The sequence below is a fragment of the Eretmochelys imbricata genome, chromosome 6, assembly GCF_965152235.1.
Source record: "Eretmochelys imbricata isolate rEreImb1 chromosome 6, rEreImb1.hap1, whole genome shotgun sequence".
NCBI classification, from domain to species: Eukaryota; Metazoa; Chordata; order Testudines; family Cheloniidae; genus Eretmochelys; species Eretmochelys imbricata.
In genome coordinates, this window is record NC_135577.1 from 127000842 (window position 1) to 127022080 (window position 21239).

General features: G+C 46.1%; 1 protein-coding gene across 2 annotated transcripts in view; it reads left to right on the forward strand.

The window, feature by feature from the left end:
* Positions 1-6959: 6959 nt before the first annotated feature.
* NIN (ninein) overlaps positions 6960-21239 on the forward strand; it is a 90495-nt gene continuing 76215 nt past the window's right edge. Inside the window, exons 1-2 of one of the 2 annotated variants that reach the window (XM_077819669.1) lie at positions 6960-7262; positions 18257-18338. In XM_077819669.1, the coding sequence (XP_077675795.1) occupies positions 7077-7262; positions 18257-18338 (268 nt within the window). In that variant the 5' untranslated portion in view covers positions 6960-7076. The remainder of the gene's footprint in view (positions 7263-18256; positions 18339-21239) is intronic. The other variant, XM_077819670.1, reaches the window with a different exon arrangement.

The window sequence follows — 21239 nt, forward strand, 5'->3', positions numbered from 1 at the left end:
CTGGACAATAGCTGGGAAGCTGGTATGCTGTGACTGCTAAGTATCGCAATAATCATATTGGTCTCACTGTTCCTTTGGCTCCCCCCCCCCCCACCGTCTGTCCATACCCACCTGTTATCTCATCGTATACTTGCATTATAAACTTTTTGGTGGAGGGACCATCCTTCTGATAGATGCATGTGCAGCACCTAGCACAATAGGTTCCTGACTGGGACCCCTAGGTCGGACCACAGTACAAATAATAACAGCCCATTATGGAAATTCTTTTACCACTAGCCCCCTCCTTTTTTTAATTTTGGGGCCTTTCAATGCTGCATCTGACTGCAGCTGCCATGGTGCAACACATGGGCAAAGCTGTCTTTAAGGGCTGGTTAAAGCAATGAAGTTTTATTGTGTCTGAGCACAGTTTATTCCTGGGGGAATTCTGTGCCAAAAAATTGAAAATTCTGCGCACAATATTTTAAAATTCTGCCTATTTTAGTTGTCGAAATAACTCTGTATAGTCAGGCCAGTTTCAATTATTTTTGGTAATACAGACAACAACAAAAATTCCCCCAGGAGTAGACCATTAAAGAAACCCCTATGACAACCCAGTTCCTGTTTCTCTGCCCCCTTCCCCTCAGAGCCCAGCTGCAGGGCCCCTCCCGGCCTAGACACCCATACCTCCTACCTCCAGAGCCCAGCCGCGGGGCACCCCCCCCAGCCCAGACATCCACACCCTTATCCCCCCCAGAACCCAGCTGCGGGGCGCCTTCAGCCTAGACACCTGCACCTCCTCACCCCCCAGAGCCCAGCTATGGGGCATCCTTCCAGCCTAGACACCCGCACCCCCTATCTTCTAGAGCCCACCTGCAGGGGCCTCCCCAGCTCAGACACCTCGGCCCCTCTCCTAATCCCAGGCATCTAGAGGGAGAAACAGCCTGATGCTGGGTCCTGGGTTTGTACAGAGTTTCCTGCATGTCGCCCCCTTCCTTCAGGGCATGCCAGCAACTTCAGCTGCTAGGAACTTTCCAGCTCCACCTCTCTTCTCCCCCGCCACGTCCCTGGCAATACCTTCTATTTGAGAGCTGAGCTGTGATGGGTCCAGCTGCCCTGATGGCAGCCAGCAGCTCTGCAGCCCATTTCTGCGAGGGGAAAAAGGAAATTCTGCGCAGAACATTAGTTCTGCACAAATTCTGCATTGCGCAGTATTCCCCCAGGGGTAACAGATGTCAACAGTGGTGTTAGCTGCCAAACTTCTGAACATGGTTCATCCCAGGCTGCGCTGACTTCTGAACAGAGGTCAGCATCGTGTCAGCTAACACGAGGGTTCAGACACAGTGTAGGCCTGGCCTAAGATGGGAAGAACCCAAACTATTTAGAGTCTTGTAGTTGAAACGCATGGCCTTGTATTGCACCAAACTTGTCTATGCTTGAAATGCTACAGCGGTACATTGTAGCGCTTCATGTAGACGCTATGTACGCTGGCAGGAGGGTCATAGGTAATCCACCTCCCCGAGACGTTAGCACTGTCTACAAAAGGGACTTAGGTCGGCTTAACTGGGTCACTCAGAGGCGTGGATTTTTCACACCCCTGAGCCACGTAGCTGGGTCAATCTAGTTTTCTTGTGTAGAACAGCCCTATAAGGCAATGCAGACTGGAGTTCAGATGTCACATGTTCCTTGTGGGAAGTGCTGGCTAAGGACTGCATTCTGCAGCTTCAGAGCTGTCTGCAGGTGTAGGTCCATGCTGAGTGCACTCTAGTAAGTAAGTCTAGAGCTGACAGTGGCATAGGTCTGCCTCTGAAGGTAAAAGTCACAATCTCTTTGTGCAGCAGGTTTGCTTCTTTGAGGCCTTGACCCCAAAGAGAGTTGTGAAAATCTGTTCTAAGGGATCACGATCTTCTGGAGAAGCTAGGATTTCATTCTACAAGCTTTCTAGCTGTTCTGATTGCAAAGAAAACCTTCTGACTCTGTTCTGGTACAGCGGTTTGAGTTTACTGAATGGTCCAGATACTACAGAGATGAGCATATATCACTGGGGAACGTAGCAGTCACAAAAATCTCTCTATTCTGCCTCTCTTCCCCCTCCCCCGGCATTTCCCTTTAAATTGCAGGGAACATGGTTTTGTGGCTATAGGCTAGTAGGTTGATGTAAATTTTTCCCCAAGCTCTGAACTGGATGTAAATATCTACTCCCTCAAGTGCTTTTTGTCGCACCACCAAACAGGTGTTGGTTGCAGCATTTGGGGTTTTTTGGTTTGGTTTGGATTGGTGGTTTGTTGCTGAAACCATGTGAAGGATTCTGGGATATGGATTCACAAAAGGAAGAACAGGTGACCTGGGGTGCTTGATGGCAGAGGTTGAGAACCCCTGCTGTAGCCACAGCCCTGCTGTAGTGTTGCCTTTAAACAGCCTGAGAGCCAAGAAGAGACTGTCTCACCCACGCAATGCAGTGTACCTGAGCCAGGTTCTGTCAGACCGTGTCTGCTACCCAGACAAGTTCTGCTGGTCGGGACTTCAGTCTCTATGGTGCGAGCGCAGACATCCTTCTTTTTCCCCGCCAGAGCCCCAGCATAGTGCTCTGGGAAAGGCCTGATGCTGTCATGTTGGCTCTGACTCTCTCGCAGTTTGTGCCATTGGTGCTCACTTCACCAGCCGCTTGTCTGAATAGCAAAGTGAGCTGCGAAGATGATGCGAAGGGCAGGGCATATAGGAGCCACAGTGTCTGTAGCAGAGAACAAAAGGGGCCTGATTCTTCCTTGTTCTACTCCGTGTGTAGTCCTTTATGCTAGTGCACAGTGGGTGTAAGTGATTACACAAGGACCAAGGCTATTCGGAAGCCAGTCCAAGTGTTGAGAGCATGGCCTGTCGGCTGTCCTGTCTTCTCCCCTGGGGATTTCTGAAAGCTAATTATCAAAGATCATCGACTTGAGGCAGCTTTATCACTGATTAGCCTTCTGCTGCTGAATGCTTGTTAGGTCTGATTTTGCAGCTTGCTGTGCTCTTGAAGAGCCTTGGGTTTCTTCAAGCTTGCTTTTTTGGGCAGTCATGTCAGTAGTGGTCAGAGTAACTTCGCGGTCCTGAATCCCTGCAGGTGTCACTAATAAAAGCAAAAGTACTCTTTGACACGACTATTTCATGGTCCCTGGCTGCAGGAGACCCACGATGAGAAGGGGAGGAGAGACCCACGCTCATCGTGATTAGCACTTTGGTCAGGGGTTCTCCCATTGCGATGTGGGTGCCGTTGAGAGTCCCAACCTGAGTGTGCAAAACAAAAACTGATACAAAACTTCCCAAAGTAGAGCGGCCTTGGGCTGCGATATCAGGCTGCATGTTTGCGAAGTGCCTCTTCTGGCTCCGAATGTCTGCTTGTGCCTGTCCCTCCAGGCTACCCTCCAGCGAAGCAATTCTCCTAGCGCTCAAGACCTGTGCAGAAGGTCCTGAGTTGCATCCTTCTAATGGCCATGATGTCTGTCGGCGTATGTTTCCATGCTCTGTTACATGCATGTGACAAAAATGCAAATAAATGGTCATGCACATGTATGCAGAAAGGGTGCTTGACCAGCTAATGCCATGTAAGACCTTGCGAGCTCATCAGCAGTCATGAATAATAGCTTGTTCCAGAGTTTTAGGAAGGGGAACAAATGTACAGTGGGAGGTGCGTATACAGAAGCTGCTTTGTAGCCGTGTCTGATCCCATTGCTCAGTGTCATTAGCAAGGCTGGAAACACCAAAAACTGGTTTAATAAAATGACGTGTGTGTGCTAAATTCTTAGCAGTGATTTTATTTTTTCATTTCTGGCAGAAATTCTGCTTCTATCCCATGTATAGCTGAGATTGGGTCCTTTGATTATTCATTTGCATAACCCCAGGCTGAATGAACTTAATCCCTGATTTTAAGGAAGGTGGGAGGCAGTTGGGGGGCAAAATTGCTCATGCGGGTGTGTGTAATCCAGTAACGTTTCTGGGGGTGCAGGCTGGCACATTCTGCAATGTTGTAGCCTTCTGTGGCTAGGTTATTTTCAGAGAGGAGTTTTGTTTAGCTCTGCTGCTCTTTCACTTAATGGCTCACCTTGCACATGTCGTGGCTTGCAGCTTTTCAGTGCTCAGCATTAATGAGCTACAAGTCAATAAGAGCCCTGCCATGGTTATAAAAATCAGAGTGCTCTTTGCACTGATGAGAACGTGACCCATATGTGCTGGTGTCAGGACACAGCCGCGTGTGAGGCTTTGCTTTGTGGAGCTCCTTTCAGGAATGCTGACCGAGTCCTGGAGCCATGCTCGACCTGGCCAAGTCGTCTTTGCCTATGCGCAGCGTACCACCGGTGGCACGTGGTCAGGATTCATCACCAAATTTGGTCCGCTGGTCGGATCATTGGCTTCCCCAGGCCTGGCAGTGATGGGGAGCGTGACGTGAATGCTGATCCATGCCCCCGACCTGGCCAAGTAGCTGTCCTGAGATAGGCCTCGATATACTCCGCTCCCCAGAGCCGGGATTTGTATAGGATGAGGAGCCACCATGTTGAACTGTAGAGAAAAACTTCAAGTGGACTTGTGTGCTACTGTCATGCCGATCTCCTCAGTTGCTGTGGGCATCAGCACTTGAGCTACTTGTAAAGAAAAGGGGGCAAACCAGACTCTGTGTGTGTGTGGAGTGGGATGTGTGGGGTAGAAGTCAGTCTTTTTTCTTCCTAGAAAAGGGAGGACACAGATACACTCAGTCTTTCCATTAGTGAAAGTGGTTTGATGTTTTTCCCACTAGTAAACAACCCAAGAGATGGGCAACATGTAGGATGGAAAAGATGAAGCAAGCTAGCATGGTCAGCGTAGAAATGTGTGTTGTGTAGCATTGGAGGAGGGCATGGGGTGGCCCTACCTACAGCCTAATAACAGAGGCAAAGGTAAAAGGTGGAGGACAGCAAAGATGTAACACGAGACATTTCAGACGAGGGGCTCTAGAAATCTGTCCCTTAGATTTGCTCCACACCGTTGACCTACAATCAGCTCTGTTTCCGCATGTGTTGTTTTTCTTCTTACTATTGCAGACAAAACATTACCTAAACCACCTAGGGAATAAATATAGCTCCTGGGAACGCTCTCTTCTTACACCACCTCATCTGCTGGCTCCCGTGATGCTAAACAAGCTGCGTTTTGATGAAGTGCTGCAAAGCAGCTAGTACGATCATGTAGACAGGGAAGCTCTTTGCATCAGCCCCGACTCATTCCGTCTGTTGTGTGGGGAGAAGGGTCCCCTCTGTGTAGTCCAGAAATAATTATATACTGGGTCTCTGCTGAATAAAGCAGAGCTAATGAGTATTGCTAACCAGGCCTTCTGTGCTATACCAAATGACACTCCTTGCAATTCATGTTCATATTGAAGATAACGTTCCCGGTAAGTTACGTGGCTCTGGTACTGGAGCAGGATGAAGTCCTTCAAGCTGCTAAAATTTGCAGGTCAGGTGCAATGTTCCCTCTAATTTTTGACAGGCCGGGTGCACAAAAAACTTTTGTGCAAATTTTTGTGCTTCTGTGTAAATTTTGTGCGCGCGGTGTTTCGCCGTGTGCATGGGGTTTAGGATCTGTGTGCACATGCACAGCTCAGAGGGAGCAGTGGTCAGGTGACTTAAGATGGAAATAGATTCCACCTCCCTAATGTAATTTGTCCTAATGGACTTGAAAACTTGAAAAAGGCTTGCATGAGAATTGCCTTCTGCTATCCTTTCAACCACTGGGCTTCAGAGCTTCCTGAGACTCTTAATAGTGGCCAAGTAGGATTTTTTTTTTTTTAGGGTTGTCAAGTGATTAAAAAAATTAATTGCGATGAATCGCACTGTTAAACGATAACATTTTAAACATTTATTTAAATTTTTGGATGTTCTCTACATTTTCAAATATATGGTGTACAGTGCTCACTTATATTTATTTTTGATTACAAGCGTTTGCACTGTGAGAAGACAAAAGAAATAGTATTTTTCAATTCACCTAATACAAGTACTATAGTGCAATTGTACTTTGCAACGCTGACTACAAAAGGGTCATGCAAATGCCTGTTCTCACTTTCTGGTGGCATTGTAAATAAGAAGAGGGCAGCATTATCTCCTGTAAATGTAACCAAACTTGTTTCTTAGCAGTTGGCTGAACAAGAAATAGGACTGAGTGGACTTGTAGGCTCTGAAGTTTTACATTGTTTTGTTATTGAGTGCAGTTATGGAACAAAAAAAATCTGCATTTGTAAGTTGCACTTTCACGATAAAGAGATTGCACAACAGTACTTGTATGAGGTGAATTGAAAAATACTATGTCTTCTGTTTATCATTTTTACAGTGCAAATATTTGTAATCAAAATATACACTTTGATTTCAGTTACAACACAGCATACAAGATCTATATGAAAATGTAGAAAAACATCCAAAATATTTAATACATTTCAATTGGTAGTCTCTTGTTTCGCAGTGTGATTAAAACTGCGATGAAGTGCAATTAAGTTTTTTAATTGCGATTAATTTTTTTGAGTTAATCGCGTGAGTTAACTGCGATTAATCGACGGCCCTCATTTTTTTCTTAATTGAAATGGGGAAAAAAGCATCTCTGAGAGAGAACTAAAACTCACCACCACTCTCTCTGTCTTCACCTAGTTCAAAACAATAGGGAGAGTGGGTGCTAACAGCTGACTTTTGATTGTCGAAAGGCCATTGTATTTTTCTTTCAGCATCCGCCTCTATTGATGCGGATTGAGTGTTGCTGCAGGTAACATGCATGGGTGAGAGAAAGCTCTTCTCTGTTGCTGGGCTGTGCAATTCAGTAAAGCCAAGATGTATTAGAGCTTCTGAAGAATCCTCGGCGCAGAGCCATCGAAGTAGCATCTTCTTTCGCCCAGTAGGGGCAGCTGATTTGTTTCTCCTCTCTGACATTTTAGCCTGGTTTCACCTCAGTGCTTGGGTTGCTACACTTCTCACCCGGCACGGCTGGTGAAATGGTTTCCTGTGCAATTGCCTGCATCGCTCAGTGTGCTAAAGCACGTCCGACAAAGCCCTTCATCAGTGTAACCGTCCAATGTCTCTTCCTCCTGGCAGGTGAGCGTAGTGGGTGATGGGATGGATGAAGCCGAGCAGGACCAGTATGAAGCCCGTCTCAAGGAGCTCTTTGACAGCTTTGACACCACGGGCACTGGATCCCTGGGGCAGGAGGAGCTGACCGATCTGTGTCACGTCTTACATCTGGAGGAAGTGGCCCCTGGAGCGCTGCAACAGACGCTTCTGCAAGGCAACCTTCTTGGCAGGGTAAGGCTGACTGACTACGGAGAGCGTAACTGGCAGAGGCCCTGGGCCCCTGCGAAAGCCGACAAGCACGGCCTACCTCCTGTAACTGCCTAACAAAGGGGGATAATGGGAAAAAGTGTAGCGTGCCCTGATTGTTGCCTCTCGTGGGAGCACACGGGAGCTTTTGGTTATTTAATTCAGAATCCTGGTTAGTACTGTAAATTAATGGCTTCTAGTCAATAAAGCCGCTTTTTCCTGCAAACTGTATTTTGGAGGGCTTCTGTCAGTGCTCCCTGTTACAGGCTAATGGCCTAACCTAGGCCGTTTCTAGGCTAAGGAAGCCCACAATGGGGTAGAGAGTTACACTGGCACCAAACCCTCAAGTCAATCTGGTGCCCCAGGGCACAGCAGGGCTTGCGCTGGTGTGTTACCCCACGGAGCTGCACCGATGCAGCGTGTGCAGATGTAACTGTGCTGATGTTGCTAGGTGAAGGTAGGAGGCTGCGTCTCTCCTCTGCTGTAAAAGGTAATGATGCTTATGCAGTGACCGCCTCTCCTCTCAGCTGCTTGTAAGCAGGAGCCAAACGTGAGTCAATTCTGGCGTAATCGTTACCGTAACAAAATAGGTTTCTTTTCCCATGGCTTTCACTTGAACTGAAACAAGTGCACAGAGCAGCTGCTGAAAGAGGAATTAGTGACAATGAGGAAGAAAACCATTGCTAATGGATGCAATTCTCAAGACTTTAAGGAAGTCAGTGACACTGCGTCTTTGGGCCAGAGTCACTTCCTTCCTAATGCAGAGCGGAGTGACTTCTGCTTCAACTATTGCATTCAGCTAATGGGATTTGTTTACACACAAGCTGCCTTTAACTTGAGGTGGGATGTTGCCCTGATTTATTTAAACTGGTGCAGCTTTGTTTGGTGCACTCTTACACTCTTTTAAACCTATTTTCATCCGATGTAAGATGGTGCATCGATTTAGCTTGTGCCTGTTAAATCACTGATATAAACCAGATTTAAACTCATCTAAGTGTGTCCACAAGGCAACATCAACATGTCTAGTAAAATGAGTGCAACTTTTAGACCGACCCTTATGACACTCTGTCCAAATGTACTCCTGGCATCAGGCTTTGAAACGAGCCATCTTTGGTTCTACAGGTGTCTGTGAACTTTCCATGTGAGTGATCTGGCTTTGTTTCAGTTTGCGGGGAGGGGGTGTTCAGTCTTTGTCTAATGGCCTCAATTATTGTAGAATTCTTAAAACTGAGGCTAGTCTCAGACATGACTTTGATCTTTTACATTTACAGACCACTGTATCCTCCCACTCTACAGAGAGCATGGGATTTCCTCAGATGTAACCAGAATACACGGCTGTGACTCCTGAGCGGGTGGACCATGTTGAGGAGCAGCTGTGGTCTGTGAATTGTTTGCCACAGCCAAGCTTCCCTCTTGATAGCTCGCAGAATCTGTGTACCGTGATACTGTGTACCAGATTTGGTATCCGCTTGTCCGGATAGCCGCGGTGCAAGTGAATGCTCCTCGGTTTTTAAAGCTGCATTAGGGTGTGATGGTTGCTTTATAGACTTCAAGATCAGCATGTTGCTCAGTTTTCAGAGTAGCAGCCGTACTCAGTGTGAACCAGGTGCACCATGGGACCTTCAATCTGGAAACTAATGCCACATCTTGCTGGGCTGTATCCTATTGCACAAGACGCCTGCCCCTGAAAATGAAGAGCTTTGGCACTGAAAGCCTTTGTTTCATAAAACTCCTGTTAAATATAATAACTACTCATTAAAATCAGGAAAACTGGGCAAGTGAGGGCCAAGTTTCCTCTGCTTCAGACTAGGGCAAGCGCAATAATTTGACCTGAGAATTTCTCACCAAACCGAATTTCTCTAAGACCAAATAACTTTGTCAAAAAGTTGAGATGCTCTTGCTGATGATGGGACTTGCTGGCAGGGAAGCATTAATGGATACAAGAGGAGACTTCTGACCTTTCCAAATAGCAGCATGGCATTGGCTTGAATACTAGTTACTTACTTTCCACACCGGCTCGAACTTTTTCTATTCAGACGCTATCATCCGGCTTCGCTGCCGGAATGTTAGAGCAGACGGGGGGGCAGGGGAGGGAATAAGGGGTGCCTCGAAAGCCTGGTAGCTTGAATTTTGCCAGGGAATTTGGCCAGCTATGCTAGCTCTAAAGTTTGAAGGAAGTCCCTTGTCAGATTGCACTGCCCACTTGGAGAGTAACAGGGAGAGGGTACAAATGAAATGTCGGAAAGGCTCAGCCTAAGGAAAAGAAGAGGCTGCTATTAAAGAATGTCATGAGGCCTGAATCGCTCTTGCGTAGTTATAACAACTTGCTTAATCTCCTAAAGCTTTTCTGAGGGGATGATAAAGCCCAAGAACAGGTTTTTGGGGGTTTTTTTTGGCTTTGGGAAGTTCCGTTCTAGTCTCGTGTCTTAGTGACTGTTCTAATAATCTGTCTTAACCTCTCCTCACGCCTCCCCGCTTAGACCACTAGCTAGTAGCATCAATGGTCCCTGCCTGAGTATGAGCCTGATTTAATGGTTATCAGATCCTTTGGGTTTCCTAGGGAGGTTGTCAGGAGAATGGCAGGAAACATGCTGCTCCCTAATGGAGGTCTATTACATCAGCACCAATCTAGTTCCTACAGATGGTTACTCTCCACACTACGAGTGGCTTTTGTTTTGTGTATTTAAAAAGAAACCTTGTTTTAAAGGACACTTGTGGGGTGGGGGAGAAACGAACTGACATGTCTAAGCAGTTGCAACTCGACAAGCCATGTGCAAGCTTTTGTATTTGATGTTTGCCTATGAATAATAAATACACAAAGTCGCGGCATGTAGTATGGTATTTGCCCAGTGCCCCGGTGATGAAAGGTATATAGCAATGCATACAACAAATACTGCTTCTGATGTACTTGGTGGTTATCTGGAGTCATGTCCGTTTGAATTAAGCTAACGTACCCCTTTCTGTGCATAAGTCTGAGGATTAACCAATCCACTCTACCTTCACAGTATGTCTTGGTTATATAAATCCAATAGTTTGTCTTGCAGCAGGACTAATGCAACTCTCACTATCCTTTCTTCTCTCCATTGTGTACTAAGGCAGTGCTCAAAGCAACCCTTCAAATTCCTCTGTGGGGTGCATTTCATCGTGCCTTTTGAAATACAGTAGCCAGGGTGCTTGTAGATTTCCGTCCATTTTCTGGACTTTAACAGTTAACTGTGGTTCTTGCATCACAAATGCACAGTAGTGCTCAGTGGGGAATAAAAATATTAGTGTTCGTGTGACTCTTGCATCAGATGTGCTTCTGGTTCAGCCACACCGAAAATGTGCTTTGTGCCTCCCAAAACAAGAAGCCGTGGTCCCTGCCTTAGAGTTGACCTGTGGGGCTAGACCACGGAGCTATTGGAATGTATTTTACCGAGTTCCTTTCGGACGGCAGAAGCTTTATGCTGAACTGTAATACCGGAGCGTTTCCTGCTTGTGAAGGATCAGTTTAGCTTTACCGCTACGTAGATTCATAAAGATCTCCGTAGCCATTTCTTATGTTTAGTCAGCATTTAATGCTGTCACTAACTTTCCTCCAGGGCCCCAATGATAAAAATAGCTCTTTAAGGAAACTTTGTCTTTCAAATGATTTTCAACAAAAGGAGACAAAACCAAAGTTTCCATCCCGAGAATCTTAAGTTTAAAGAACCACAAAAGAGAGTCTGTTTCTGGTAGTGCTCTATGCTGTTCCTTCATGCTGTATAAAGACAGCCTCCTAATTCTTTCCTGCTGATCCTGACGCCTCTTTGATGGGAGGACTTTGGTATTGGGAGGAGTGGGTTGGTTCCATCGCAGGAGGCTAAAACCTCTGGATCTCCCAGCCCCTGTTTCTGGGGAGTACTGAGGCTCAAGCAGTCCAAGTGTCCAGCACATTGTAAAGACATGTATTAAACAGCTCACGCTGTGCCTATACCTACTGGAGGTGGGTGGGCAGTCTGACTTGGTCTAAACTGGGGTTCGTAGCCATTGAGGTAGATACACCCAGGCAACCCTTAGTGCTGATGTGCTGTACCAGTGTAAACTGTACCTGGATTTAAAGCAGATTGAATCCTGCAGTGATACCAATGGCTAAAACTCTGGTGTAAACAAGGCTGAAGACTCCCTTGTGGCCTTCTTCAGGAGAGGCTAGAAGAGGTCAGGTTTCAGACTGATACGCCTGATGTAAAAAGCAAACAGGCAAACATGCACAGAGAGCACCTGCTCCGTTTGTTTTCCTTTTGCAGCTCACCTTTAAAGGGCTGCCTGCTGCCTCCCTGAAATCTCTTAGCAAAGTCTGCCACGGTAACATTCAGTATCTCTCTCCCATTCTGTTGCTGTTTTTTTTGTGCATATAAAATGGTCTGTTTAAGAATTCATCTATCTCCAGGTTATTCTCCACCTGAAATAGTTCTCTGTTTGTGACAGTGTGGTTGGTTGCTGTGGGAATGAATTCACAAACAGAGGACTTCAAGTAGAGAATCTTCTATGAAGAACAAGGAAAAGGGAAATATAAGAAGCTGGTACCTCTCCCATGAGAGAATCTGGTAACTTGAAGAGTGTTGATTTGGATTGTGTTGAGGCAAATAGTGAAAATAATGAACAGTTTGACACGCACACCAGCGCAGGGTCCCTTCTAGGCCTATATTGCTATAATTCTGTTTTTTCTTTCTAGTGCTAATAAGGATGCTAGTTTATAGGAAGCTTCCTTCTCTAAAAATGGGTCTCAGGATTTCTAAACGCTGTCAGGAAAATTCTGCAACCCACAGTTCAGTTAGCCTCTGATTACCGTGGGGAAACTGAGCCATCCTAGCTATGTACATATTGTCTTTTGATTTACTTGTACTTGGAAAATTCTTCTCACCTGGGACAAGATGCCTTATTCAGTGGGTGACTACAGTATAATTTAGTCTTTGCCTTCCTCTTCCTTGTAAGGACGTGGCGAGTAGATTAGGTGCATGGGATGAGAAATCCGCATGATAATTTTGCAAGGTTATCGTAAATAATGCACCAATCCCAACTTTTTTTTCCCCCCGCTGCAATTTTTTCTCCCAGTAGCCTAAATCTGCTAAATAGTGGCAATCACTGTAAAGCCTGGGGACTGGGACCTTTCCTCCCTGCCTGTTTGTAACAGCATCTTGCACAATGGGACCCTGATCCTCATTTGGGCCACTGGGTTGCTAATGCCAGACAGAAATAATGTAGTGTCGTTCTACTCCATTGTATTTCCTGTTTGTTATGCATTAGGAGCTTTGTAGTAAATGCTATATCAACAGTATACAGGACCTAGACACTTCAGAATCTAGCAACTGGCAGAGCTCTCAAATGTCATTTGGGCTCCCTTTAATTCCATCATCAAAAGCACTTTGAAAAGAGCATTAAACTTTACCTATACTGTAACTATTTCACCCCGGTGCTCTCTGCCTTCTGATTTGAAGGGGCTTAGGAGTTTTTTTGATCTTGAGTTTCTAAGACTGTTTTTCAGAAGTTAAGGTCAATGGAGCTACAGTAGAACCTCAGAATTGCGAAAACCTCAGGAATGGAGGTTGTTCGTAACTCTGAAATGTGTGTAATTCTGAACAAAACGCTCTGGCTGTTCTTTCAAAAGTTTACTGCTAAACATTGACTTAATACAGCTTTGAAACTTTACAATGCAGGAGAAAAATACTGCTTTCCCTTGATTTTTTTTTTTAGTGTACTGTATTTGGGTTTTTTTGTTTTTCTCTCTGCTGCTGCCTGATTATGTAGTTCCAGATCCAAATGAGCTATGTGGTTGACTGGTCAGTTCGTAACTCTGAGGTTCTCCTGTCTATTCAGTAGCTGTGTTAGTGTATTCGTACAGGCTTTGCTGTGTCGCAGATTGTCTGATAGAACAGTACCTCCACTTCCATATCTTGACAAGCTTTTTCAAATCTCTCTGTACTGTACCTCCACTGGCCTTTAAATATGGCTGGGAAATAAACGTGTCAGTAAAGCAATAGTATGATGGCAATAGCCATTGCTTGAGGATCTATGGTGTAAAGGGACAACTAGATTTTCAAACTGTAACTTTGAGTTTGAGATGCTGTCTGCCTGGGGGTCCCCTGGTCAGTTTTTTGGGTGTGTTCCTTTTTTACTTTTAGCAGTTGCATTTTCTCCAGACTTGAATGATTTTTTGTGAAAGACTCATACAAGCATAAGGTCTGTTTCATCGCTTCCTTTGGACAGCCAAGATCAAATGTGCAGTATAAACAAAAAGAGAATAATTCCTCCTCCCCCCCCCCCCCCCCCCCGCCCAACGCCTGGTCTTTGATTTTAATGATTTTACTGTCTGACAGAAGCAGGTTTAAAAAACAAAGCAACACTCACATGTTCACTCTTTCCGTTGACCGTGTCCCTCTAGCAGCTAAATCTTAGCGCTCAGAGAACACATGCCAAATTATATTCCTCATGAGAGGCCTACAAGCCCTTTTCCAATGTGATCACTTGAGTCTCCAAGTCTCAATTTTGGGCAGGGCAAGGTGGATGTTGGGTGGAGCATCTGTAAATTTTCTCAAGTACCTGGGGTTCTTGTTTCACTGCTAAACACACTATCCTTGTAACTTGCAGTGATGTATTGTAGGACTAATTATTTGCATGTTTAATTCCATTGCATAGCTGATTGCAATGTTAATTTTTTAAGACTACTATCAGCTCCTTCCCTGAAGACTAATCTCCTTTGGAGTCTGCTTGAAGCGGTCATGGTGAAATTGCTTCATGTGATAAAAATGAGAGCCATCTGTCCCGTGTGCAGCTGTTTGGCTAGAGTTAAACACCAAGGGAAAGGCGCTGGTTCTGCTCTCCTTCCCTGCCCTCTCCTTCCCTTTCCTTAACACTGCTTGTAAAACTCATTCAATTGCATAGCAAACTCTGACTTGGCAGGAAATATCTCTTTAAGCCTTTAGCATTGCTATGTCGGGCAGCAGCTTCCTTCAAAACAATGAGCACTCTGTTAGGTGAGAACAATATACTAATACCCTCCCCCCCCCCTTCGCTAGCTATACATACCTACTGTTGAGTACTTAAGGGGTTATTTTTTGTCTCACTGCTAAGAGAGGTATCTGAATAATTCTCACTAGTTATTGGTTGTATCCCTTGCACACTGATGGGAGAACAGACCCCCCCCCCTTTTTTTTTTTACGTGTTGCTCATCGCACATAAATGTTCACCAGCAATTTACAAGTAGCTGGAGTTTGTCCCATATAGTACAGTGGGAATAATCCACTAACTACATTAAGCAGCAAGCCCATGCGAGTGATGCTTAGGAGTCATGTTTAATAGTATTTTAGCACCTTTCTCAACCACTCATTAACTAAAGTAGATTATATGTAATTTACACCCCTGAATTTGCCCAGTTGGCTTTAGTCAGCCTTTTGGTGCACTGATTGATTGGTAACTTTGGCAGTCGGCTGAGTAAATCTTTATGGGTGCTAAGCTTCATACGCACTGGTACTTCGGGCAAAGCGAGCTGGTGGCTCTGACTGCTAGGACTTGCCTTCTTCATCGCACAGCGCTCTCCATCGTTCTCCAATTGGAGAGAAAATTACAAGGAATGTGATGGGGGAAGTGGAAACAAGAGCAAGTGACTCCTTCGACCCTGTCCCCGGCCCCAGCTACACTGGTTTAGGGCTGCCAGCAGTGGGTCCCTTGTACCGGTGCTGAAAATGGTTTACCTGTTAATATATTCAGCACAGGGTTAGGGTACCCTGTTGTTATTACTGGGCCAATTTCCTGGTGCTGAATCTGAAGCCCACCCCCCCCAAACACACCCCAGAGAGGATGATGCAGGGTGCAACTGTTAATCTAACTCCTTCATCTTTTATTCATGCTCACTTAGTTTAAATGTCAAGTTGTTGTCTTTTTTTTTTTTTTTAATCAGGCAAATTCTCCCATCCCTGTAAACTGCCCTTTGAAGTACACCAGCATTTTGAAATGTACGGCGAATGAATGGCGTCAATTAGTGTTCAGGTGACGTCGTCGCTAACAAGTTTCTTTACTGAACATGTATCTAACTCCGTTTAATTCCTTCTTGTGCATATGTTTAAAAATCTAGTGGTGACTTGCATAGCTTGGACCGTTGCCTCCAGAATTGATTTACGCTGGCAGGTGAGCGGAGAGCTGATTCCTTTCCTTAGCAGCGGCGTGCCTGTGCGGCAGTCTGCATATTGTTACTCTTGCGTAGCTGTCTGGGTGCTCTGTGATCTGCCCTGGGATAAGGAGAAATCTCTCTCTGGCCTTGTCATTCGCTGCTAAGAAAGGTGCGGGATTTTTTAACCTCAGTGTAGCTGTCCTGAAGTTAAGAACACAATGCGGACAAGGCTCTGTGGTTTTTACTTCAGTGGAGCTAGACGGGGGCGTAGTGTTGACTTCAGCTAGTTTACCTCATGGTTAAACTAAAGTGCCTCGTCTTCACTATTTACCTCAGGGTGGGTCACGTGCTTAGGTTAACCCAAGGTGAAAAACCGCAACCCCTTTGTCAGTAAAGATGGCTTGTCTGGTGATGCGGGTGTGTTAACGCTGTGTGACTGTGTAGAAACTAGCAAAACTTAGCTGTCATTCACTCCCCGGACAGCCCCGCCAGTGGTAGTTATCAGCTTGGTCCCATATACTAGAGTTTGCACCAGTATGGCTCCCAAGTCTGCTAGTGTAGACAAGGCCTCAGCAGTTCGTGCCACTAGCACAGGATATTTTTCAGGAAGTAAAAAAAAAACCCAACAACCCAAATCTTGTACAACGCTGAGAACTCTGTTCAGATTCATCGGGCCGAAAGGGAAATCCCTGAGGTTAACTGTGGCTTGCAACTGAGCCATGGTAAATAGCTTCACCCCTTGTCCTGTCATTTTCTTTTTCTGGCTCGCTGTGCAAACTGGAGGCAGCTCGGCAGCCCGGGTGTCTGGAATTGGTGGCATTCAGAAATCTGATTCTACAAATAAGGCCGTGTCACATTACTGTTAATGGCGGTAAAGCAACAGGGCTTCTTACAGGCCATGCAGAAAGGCCAGGGCGACGGAAAGGCATGAATTCAAATCACGTGTGGGAATCTATCCTCCCACCTTCTTGTTTTACCATATTTAAAACCCAAGACTTCTCGTCCTGTGGATGACCTTGAAAGTATAAACTAAGGCACTGCTGTTTCAGTCTGTCAGGATGTTGGCTCAAAACACCAGTGCCAAAAGGGGTGAAATTCCCCTATTCGTTTGAGTGGGTGTTCTGAGGCTTAATTACGGCTATTTATAAGCATTTCTACGTCACTCGTCACCATATGGCTACTATTTCACTGTGGACCGTCCAACCAGAAGTCTCCAGCTAACGAAATGTTCATTCACTCAAACGTTTCACAAAACAGCTTAGCAAGAAACTTAAAACTAGCCTGGCCAGAGTACTGAAACACACCTTGGTCTGCACTGTCTGAGGGTTGGATGGGTCTCTTCTAGCTAACTATTCTTAAGTCAGGATTATGCATGTAGTTCAGTGTTCGAATTCTTTCCTTCACTGGGTAACTGAGCTGCTTTCTAGCATTCTCAGGAGTCGGTGTAAAAGGGGAGTCTGTCGTTGCCACCAGCTAACCCCCATGGTGAGGATGGTGAGTTTTCTATGAATCTTGGGTGACTGGGAGCAGGTCTCCTCTTGGGGTGATGCAGGAGCAGTGATGGTACTTCAGGCTGCGTTAAGCTGTGTGCTCTGAAAAAGCTCAGAGCTGTTCCAAAACACAGTAGCTGGTTTGCTTGGCAACACCGACCTCTGGGATCGCATCAGCTCAGTGTTCTGCTCCCTGCTCTAGCTCCTTGGTGAATACAGCATCCAATTCGATGTCCCAGCCCTGGTATCGGAGCCCTCCATGGGATTGGACCTAGCTACCTGAGGTCACCCCACCTTTCCCACTAGGACCTCTGTATTTCACTGGAACCGTGTCACTCAGCCTGAGTGCCGCAGACAGAACGTTCACAGGAGCCGGGCCGAGACCGTAAGTCTTGCCACTTTCGGATCTCACTGGAAAATGTTCATCTAGTACTTAGCCTTAGAGCTCAGTGACTGGCTGGTGCTTTTGGGGTTCAGTGGCTGACCCCAAAAATCCAGGGGAAAAAAATCCGTTTTGAACCGAAACGGACTTCTTTTTTTTTTCCCCCTTGCCAAAACAGAACTCTTGTTTGGGTCAATTTGAAATGAAATGTTGATTTGAAACCGTTTTTATGTTTCCAAACACCCCCCCTTCCCCCCCCCCCCCGGTGTGAAGAGCACATTGTCGGAAGGAGCGCTCTCCCGCCGACCACGCACACGCCGCTCATTGGCAGGAGCGCCGACAAACAGCGGCGACCCCGCACGACTTTTAGCGGCGGTAGGGGCACGGCCGTGTCGCTGAAAGCTGTGTAGTGTAGACGTAGCCGAAGACACTACACTTCAAATACAAAGAGAAATAAAGCCAAGTACTGAGAAGTGACTGGGTTGGGCAAGGTGCTGAGGTAGAGGTGATGTCTAAAGACTCTACGCGGGGTAATCTAGCAGGCAGCGCTGGTGCTTTGACACTGCCCTATGCCTTATGTTGTGAAAGATGCTCTGGGGGTCACTGATCTGCGAGCGGTTTGGTAGGAAGCACCATTATGATCGCTGGTCTACAGAAGAATCCACCTGATGCATCAAAATGGTTTTCCTGTAACACACAGCTGTACTCTCTGCATTGTTTGCCGTTCACATAAGTAAGGGATGTCTCTTCACGTTCTCTGTCACTCCTTTTTTACCCCGGAGCCCAGTGAACAAAGTTGAGACTCATTTGAGACTTTTGCAATAGTTTTTTGGTTTTAAACAAATCTGTCCATTTAAAGAAGTGGCCTGGGTATGTTGAGTGAGTAATGCGGTATCACTTCAGACTTTGACCCAGGGTTTCCTTGCCCACGTTAAAGGCTCTGTGCTGGTTGACTTATGTATTTGTCTTTCTCTCTTTCAAGGTCCACTTTGGCCAGTTTAAAGAAGCACTGATCCTTATCTTATCCCGAACCTTATCCAACGAGGACGACTTCCAAGAACCAGGTAACGTTTCTCTTAATGTGCCCGAAGAAACCTTTTCTGTGCTTGAGAAAAGAGGATCCCAGCAGCAGTGAAACAGGGACAGGGATGCCAGTGCTGGGGCTGACTGAAACGGGCTTTTCTCGTGTTCCTTCGGCAGAACTTTCCTTTTAAGAACCTCCTGGAAGTGGGGGAGGGGAGAATTCTGGTTGATGGTAGAAAATGTGTTTGGTTTTATACTCATTTTATTGGGTGTTTTTATATCCCACATCTCACCATGATCTAGATGCCTGGACAGGCATGAGGAATTCTGGAATACCTGTGTCTCAGAACTCGGCAAGAAATGTCGGGCTGGAAGGGACCGTGAGGTCATCTAGCCCTGCCCACTGTGCTGAGGTAGGACCAAGTCTACCTCTACCCCCCCGACAGGTGTTTGTCTAACCTCTTCTTAGAAACCTCCACTGATGGGGATCCCACAACCTCCCTTAGTAGCCTCTTTTGTTCTATATGCCTCAGTGTGTTAGGAGCCTCACACAAACAAGTACAGACAAACTGATGAATCCGTAGCAGTTAAATTAAGATGGGCCTTCCAAACTCCTGAACTTTGGAGAAATACTGACATTGCTTTTGGGTGATGGTGTGATAACTAGCACTCACTGGGTGAAAAAGATCTGCACAGCTGTGTACCGCTGTCCTCTCCTTTCAGTGAAGCTGGGGTAGATAGTAAAGTTACTCCATTTAATAAGTTAGGGAGAAAGGATGGTCCTATGGTTTAGGTGCTGGACTGGGACTTGGGAGATGTGGATCAAAGTCACTTAATGTCTTTGGTTCTGTCTCCCATTTGTGGAATGGGGACGGTACTTCCTTTTCCCTCTCATTTCTGTCTCTTCTATTTAGATTGTGAGCTCTTCAGGGCAGTGACTGTGTCTTGTTGCCTAGCACAGTGAGAATCTGATCTTAGTGTCAGCCTCTAGAGCAGGGGTTCTCAAACTGGGGGTCGTGAAGCTATTACATGGGGGGTCACGAGCTGTCAGCCTCCACCCCAAACCCCACTTGGCCTCCAGTATTTATAATGGTATTAAATAAATTAAAAAGTGTTTTTAATTGATAAGGCGGGGAGGGTCAGACTCAGAGTCTTGCTATGTGAAAGGGGTCACAAGTACAAAAGTTTGAGAACCACTGCTCTAGAGGTTACTGTAATATTGACCCTGATAATTTGAGATTTTTATAACTGAATATAACAACCTAGCTAATTTCATATTGCAAATAGAGGCATTTCAAGTCTTTGCCCCCTCCTTCCCCCTACACACACACACACACACAAAAAGCAAGCCAGTTTCTTGCGTCATTTGAGTGATCGTAGAGATGGGTGTGGGAGGGATGGAGGGAGAGTATAGCCAGCGCTAATGCTTGTTGGTGGAGAGCATGAAGATGGTGCAGTTACATGGGATGCCAGCATGTAAAGACTCTATATCCTGTCTACTTTCTGCTGACCTTCAACAAGAGTTGTGTAACTTCAGTGTGATAAATGCTAGGTTCATGGTTTAGTTCTTCTTAGGAGCCTGAAAGGAAGTGACCAGGTGTGCCCAGAAAAGCTGAGATGAATTTTTAAATGAACAGCAGAAATTGTCGCTCTCTGTAGTCTGAGTTGGTTCTGCTCCTGCCTTCTGCGCTTTATGTGAGAAATTATATCATGAGGATCAGGCCCATGCCCTAGGCTTGATTGATGATTGTTCCACATGGTCTGATTGCAGCAGGAAAAGTCAAGTGTGCAAACCCAGATTGCAGCTCCATAATGTGGTTTCATAGCTGTGCACATCGCTGGTGCAGAGAAACTGATCTCTGCTCCCCACAGGAGTGTTGCTAGTTGTAATGTCTGAGTAATTAACCTAGCGAACACAAGAAAGGAATCCCCACAGTGCAGACCATGGCTTAATGCTTTCTGAAGAAAACCTGTCCTCTGTAACAAGTAGTAATATGCCGTTTATTTCTTAAGGTCTCAGCCTTAAATGGCCCGTTTTCAGTGACAGAAATATGACTAGCTTTCCGTTCGTGTGCTCTTAGTTTGAAGGAAGGCTTCGCTTATCGCTACAGAGGCCTGAGCTCTGAGTATAACAATCAGCTTGCCGGGGCAGCGGTCCATACTCGCTACGTTCTGGTGGGAGCTGGGTCTCTCCCGTTCGTTAACGCAGTAGTTTGAATCCCTTGCGTTTTACAGCAACTTGTGAAAGGCGTAAAAAAATGTGCGGGGAACCCTGTTAGTTTCCGAGCGTTGCCTCGGCACAGTGACTTGTTCAATCGGACTTGCACACCCACACCTCTGGGCACTTTCTTTCCCTGAGATTCAGTTCCTACAAGTTCGTTGTGACACAGAAGACCTGGGTCCAACAGACAGCTCCTGGGTGACTTGCTTCCTCGGCTGTGGTGCAGGAGGCCGTTTCCGTCCTGGAATGGACTATGCACTCTTAACTCCTAGTGGCTGGCTCAAGAGCAGCATCACAGGCCCGGTGAAGACTTATTCCTCCTTTACCGTAAAGTTAGTGCCCCAGTCTAGTGGCAGGTGGGAGGGAGATGAGGTGGAAAATGGTAACTGGCAATAGAAGATGAGAAAATCCGGGATCCCACTTGGTTAGCTGGGAAGTTTGGACCCTCTGGTGAAGAACCAGCAGGCTGTGAGAGAAGACACGTATCCCTGTGTAAGGGGGTATTAGTTCCCTAGTAAACTAAACATCTGCCCATTTCAGGTTAAGCTTGTTTGCGGAGCTTTTGTAAGGGATAATGCACAACCTCAACAATGAGACAGGCCAGGATAGCGCTTCTAAAGGCTGAAATGCAGCAGGAGAAATCCAGAGCAGCCATCTTTGGGAGCTGTGCAGCTGGGAGAGTGCTGGGGCCCAGTGACTCTCAAGGGAATTCTGTCTGAAA